General features: G+C 47.0%; 1 protein-coding gene across 1 annotated transcript in view; it reads left to right on the forward strand. All coding sequences in view use genetic code 11, as the record gives it.

The window, feature by feature from the left end:
* EGR_08206 (hypothetical protein) overlaps positions 1-5,295 on the forward strand; it is a gene marked incomplete at both ends in the record, with an annotated part of 6,528 nt that extends 1,233 nt beyond the window's left edge. The window contains 5 exons of the mRNA XM_024497455.1: positions 1,654-1,714; positions 3,682-3,812; positions 4,607-4,745; positions 4,841-4,935; positions 5,046-5,295. Of these exons, the coding sequence (XP_024348165.1) occupies positions 1,654-1,714; positions 3,682-3,812; positions 4,607-4,745; positions 4,841-4,935; positions 5,046-5,295 (676 nt within the window). The remainder of the gene's footprint in view (positions 1-1,653; positions 1,715-3,681; positions 3,813-4,606; positions 4,746-4,840; positions 4,936-5,045) is intronic.
* Positions 5,296-5,831: the final 536 nt, after the last annotated feature.

Consider the following 5,831-nt stretch of genomic DNA (forward strand, 5'->3'; position numbering starts at 1 on the left):
TTCCCATTTGTCGGTGCTGACTAGCGACTCCGGCTTTCAATGATGGAACTTTGTGCCTAATGAACCAGCTCTTTTTGGATGGCTTCAGTTCCAGTTATTCGTAAGCCGACGTAGATTGCGAAGTCGTCACTTTTTTACTGCCCTCGTAGGACTGACCATTCCTGTCGTAGGATAACTTTACCAACTGCAACATCCACTAGGTGTGGAAAAAAAAACAGATTGCAGGTCGTTTCTTCTTACTTTTTGCCCATCCTGCCTGGAATCTCTTCAACATGGCGTGCACCCGTGTTTGAGACGACACTTCGTGCCTCCTCTTTCCTTCTGTCGTTGACAGATGGGCGGAGGGAAAGGTGAGGGCAGCAACATGTCCCTCATCTGTCCGCATCGTCGATCATATGAACTTTTTCATTTGTTAGTGGGAAATTAGCCTTTTTTGCGTGGAAAACAGAATTTCTTGGCATTTCGCCTGACTGATTCATCCTCCCGCCGTGGACTGGATGTACCCTTAGACTTTCCTCAAAACTTGGTGTCAAGATGCAATGCATCGTCTCTTGGGGGGCACTCCTTTGTCCTTGGGCCTTTCTCTTGAACATATTTTGTTCACCCATCAGCTTCAGGTCTTCTTGAAATCTCCAAAGGTCGATATTCTTAACATGTGGAACGAATCAGGAGTTGGGGGAGGCTTGTTAGAAGACCTGGAGCTTGTCTACGAAAACGCCTCGGAAATAATCTAGTTTTGGTAAAGGTTTGGAGAAAGATTGCAGCTTTTTAGGGCGATGAAACAGTTTGTGCAGGAAATCCCCTCTTTTCCGATGCTCCTAGAAGGTGGAACAAAGATCCTATTTTTTAAGAACTGTTTTATTTTCTGGTTGCCGAGGGCAACTCCGGAGTGGGTTTTATTTGTCGGAGAGGTGGTAGTTCCCGCTACGTGCTGGAAGTTCCTCCTCCGTTGAGTCAAGAGAGCGATTCACTTCCATTAAAGCTGCACTTGGATTCAAAGACCGGAACGGCGAACTCCATCCCTCCTTTCTCAAACTAAAGCGTCTTTTCCGGGCTGCCATGCATGGAATCCTACTACGGCACTTTGGAAGTTGAGATATCCACGTAAGTCTCCATCCAAAGTGGTTTATTTGCTACCTACAAGTTCAAAATGGATTTAGACCCCCACCTTTCCTTTTAATGGAAGATTACCTCCGAAATTGGATAGAGGGTAGATTCTCATCCTCGAAAAGCCTCTCCAGATAAACTAGATTTACAGGACTGAGTCAAATCCCTCCTCGTCCCCAAGTGATGGCAGCACACCCAGACTTATTTACGATCCAAGTCCTCACTTTTGGGTGTAAAGTGGAGCCGCGCGGAATCGCCTAACGCCGGTGGGAGGACCTGTTGCCAGTCCTCGCGCCTTCAAGCGTTGCGCCTATTGACTTCTGCCACCCACTCGCTGCTTGCCTGCCTGCCTGACCGCCTGCCTGTTGCTAACGCCCTCCCTGCCATTGGTTCGTGCGTCTTCTCGCGCGCTTTTAGGTGGTAGAGGTAGAGATTAAAGGCAACTGGAGAATCATCCCATCTCATTCTCATCCTATTCCACCCAATCATAGGCTTTTAGCGCCGACTGCAGCTATTCTCCTCCTCTTTTCTGCCATTTTTTCGCAGGCTTTATACTCTCGCTGGATGCGGAGAGGGGCTTTCTGCTCCAGAGGAGAATCGGGGTAAGGTTAGTTGACGGATGGATAGACGACGAATGGGGCTTGAAGTATTAGGCTTCTGGAGGTGCTGACAATGTGAGGTAGTGTTTCGAATGTCTCTGGCACTAGCGACATCCGTTTCACTATCTGCATATTGCGGCGCTGTGCTCTGCTGGCGCTTCCATTCGGTTTCACCTTATTTCATGCTCTCTTTCATATTCGACTCCACGAATAGTGGGTCTTCCACGATCCTGAATGTGGTCCTGACCCCTGAGATTCCCTTTTTCTTGGCCACTTGGTAGTACCTTATCGCAGGCTTCAACAATGTTATGAATCCGGAATACTTAGGGTTGAAAATTCAACTCGGGGTGGGTGGGGGGAGGATTTCGGAATCTGGTGTCGTGGTACCGCAGATTTTCCCTCTTAGGCTGCTTTGTGGAGGCCTTTCACGTGAATCAGGAGTCGATTTTCTGATCTTGGAGTTGTGATCGGCCTTTACAACTCCGTTATTCCTCACTGGCTCCATTATTAACCTTTACTGGATCCTGGAAAGCTTTCGTGGCAGGAATCTTGGAACTGCTACCACTCCCCATTTGCTCTCACGTCCATCAAACTTTGCCACATCTGGAGGTAGGTGGGTAGCTTCTGGTCGGCCTTGGCACACCCGAGGTCCCCTCAGCCTCGTCTGTCTTGTGACCTCCAGTCGGGGGATATGAGTTTTGGGCGATGGTAGGAAGCTCTTGCGACCTTGGAGTAAAGGTCGATGCCGGAGCTTGAATCTCCCCTTCCGAGGTTATTCTACCATCCAGATTCTCGAGGAGGGGGAAGGGGGACTCCATGATCGTTCAGCGTTTCGTCTTCTTTCTATGAAAGTCCCTAATGTCAGAGATTCCTCATAGGTAATCTTTTTCTCACCTCGGCCTAGGGGCTCTTCTGTTGTTCTCTATCGATTCGACCGCCGCGGCTCGGCGACTATGACATTTAGCCGCCCCGCAACCATGACCCCTCCGTCCCCATTGGTTGGAACGAAGGCAACCTGTCATTAAGTCGTAGAGAATGCATTTGACCCATTTTTGACTTCAGGTTCCAGGCCAGAAGATTTGGGGATTGTCAAAATATGCCTCAACACCTGGTAGCACATGTTCCAAAAGTACTCCCTCTACATCTTGAACTTCTGGAATGTGCTGCCCAGACGTCACGACGGCAGGAGGAGGTTAAGCTCTCTCTCTCTCCCCTTGGTCTGCGATTTCTACAATAAGATTTTGAGCCTGAATAAGGCCATTCGGTAGAGGTGGCGTTTCTGATGGTTTGTTTGGGTTTTTTTTTCCCATTCAAAAATATTCCGTTTTCTTTTTAACTCTCTCGTGGCCGCCTTTTCGGACTGTGAAGGTTATGGCGAGTCCTGCGACCACCCAGTGGCTCGCGCTGTTAATTTCCATTTACGGTTCAAGCTACAGTGGTCATTATTTTCCACTTATTCATGCATTCTACTGAGTTTTCTAGCGATTTCACCATCGATGTCGTTTCAGTTATCAACTGGCTTCCGCCTGAAGGTAGGATGTGGCCTCAAGTGCCCGCCCTCTAGGCGATTCAGCCATCCTCCTTCCCATTATGCTGGGCTTTCGCCCGCAGTCTTCAAGTTCAGGTTTTGAACTTCGGATTCACTTATTGGTGCCACCGAAGTAGTGATGTAGGATCCAAGTTTGTAGATGTAGTTATTCTGTGGTGTTCAACTCAATTCGGGACTTCTCTGATTTGATGCATGTTTAGCGGTAGGCCTTGATGTCTTTGTGTTTGCACGGTGGCGAAGTTCCTTATCAATGTTGAGACAGTCGGTATGATAATCTCTACCATGAGACCAATGCACATCTCGCCCACGACATCGGCGTCGTTCCCGTGGGCACCCATGTCGTGGAAAGCTCGTCTTGTTGTGAATCCTTCCATAGGGGCGGTGAATGCGGCCCAATCATTTCCAGACCCTTTTAACTCCTAGTAGCTATTCCACGCCGCCTGTCGAGAGCATTTTGACGAGAATCACGAGCAGGATTTCTTGGATCTGTGGAACCATGGCTTCAGCACTTTTTCCCCCGATCATGATGACCACCAAAGGGATAGAAAGAAACGCGTGTGATTTTACCACCTGTGACGAGGTGAAGCAGTTTCTCCTAGGCTGATCCGCCCGACTTGACAAAGCCTTTCCCTTCCGAGGCTACCCTGCACATACCAGTTCAATCTTGAGATGGGCACGGACTTTATGGCTAACTCTCTTCCATCACTTTCCAAACCCTTCACAAGAAAATTTAGCTTTTTAGATGACAGTATGGTCACCGTAGCCACACTTTGACCTGAAGACTATTTTAACGTCATGTGACAGCCTCTGACTGCCAGGCTGACTGACCTTGAAACTCGCTGGCAGTCTGGCATGAAGGTGATTGCAACACTGGTATGCTGGAGGGAGAAACAGCCTTCAAATTGTGGGTACTGCGGACTGAAGTTGTCGCTCTTCGTGTTGTACAGCCTTGGCATAGGGTTGTCACTTACACACAATGGCCTGACGACTTTATCCAGTCAACAACTGAACAACCCTGGAAGTTATTCATGTAGATAAATGCCTCCTTGGTCTGCAAATAATACCCTACTTCAAGAAAATCAATGCCTTTCAACTTTTCACGACTACAAATTTGTCTTTCTTCTTCTCTAAATAAATAAGTTCAAATTATTTGTATTTCACAGTTTCTGTCCCTCAGTTGTAGGCACGAGACGTTTTTCGTTTGCAAGGCTATTTTGCAGTAATGCCCATAAGCGTATCCACAATGTTGTGTGTCGGCTAATTATGCAAATTTGGATGTGTTTGTTTATTTTTTATGGGTAAGAAGTGAAACAACTACATTAGGAAGAGATTTTGCATTTCATGTGCCTAGGGTGGAAGGATGTTTCTCTGCCGCGCTATTGGTGCGCTTCAAGGTCGCGTTGTTTGATTGGCTACCGCGAGCTGGGATTGGGTTTATCCGTTTCTTGAGGCACCGAGAGTTCGGTCAGCTGTGCCCATTCCGGGATAAGGTAACTAGGGGGTTCCTATTTACTTTGTGAGGCTTCACAACCTCTAAATGAAGGAATTAAAAAGTGATTGCATAAAAAGTTTCGTTTCTGTGTAGATAAACAGTAGGTACGGCGGTGAAGTTGCCTCTTGGCATTCGCTTGACACTGAACATCTTAGAATATTAGTTGACAATGTCAGCACATCGCACATGTACGTGATTTATTGTCGCATTTTCCAATTGCTACTTTTCGTTAGTAGAAGGGTGTATTCTGGTCATAAATCTCTAAAGCCTTCTAATCGTCCCCCGTAAACATCGTCAGACACGAGCCTGAAAGGAATGGTAGATTAGCAGCAGAGTACCGTGCCATCAGAATTGAAGTTGAATTGCGGGAGATTAGGTGGACTTGTGGAGTCGTAAATACAGCCAAAGCTATGATCGCTCTCCATCCTGTTAGGCTCGTCGTCCTTGGTGGCTTCAGCAACATCTTCCTTACGAGCATCATTGCATACATCCTCCTCTTAGATATTCCTTGGTGGAATGTTATAATGGTGCAGGGTGGTGCTCGGTAGATGAAAAGTAAGGTAAAAGAAGCCACGGAAAAGAAGAAGAAGAAGAAGGGAACTCTAGGCACATTTATTCCCCCATCTATTGAACTTTGGCGGCATCCAGTAATCAAGAAGTGGGAGGTTTCACGTGGTTGCTATTCCAAAATGACGGTAACGTGAACGAATAGAACGCATCGCACATCGCCTTGTGATGACCAATGAAATGAGAGTAACAAGTTCCATTCTAGTAGACTATTACAGTGATCCTACAAGTGAGAGGACTGAACTGAGAAGAAGAAGAAGAAGAAGGTAGGCGGTAAATGAATAATTACTGCAAAATATGGAATAGTCTGATTAATTTGCGCTCCAATGGAAGCAGGATGGTGGGTGGCGACGAGGCGGAGGAAGATGCACAGTGGATGGAAGAGGAAAGTAAGTCTATTTACTATTCATTGAACCTTGTAGATCAACATTTCCTCCCATCCATCCATCCCGGATCCATCCATCTTGTATCCATCCATCCATCCATCTTGTATCCATCCATCCATCCATCCATCCAT

This window comes from Echinococcus granulosus (assembly GCF_000524195.1).
Source record: "Echinococcus granulosus chromosome Unknown EG_S00098, whole genome shotgun sequence".
Taxonomy (NCBI): Eukaryota; Metazoa; Platyhelminthes; class Cestoda; order Cyclophyllidea; family Taeniidae; genus Echinococcus; species Echinococcus granulosus.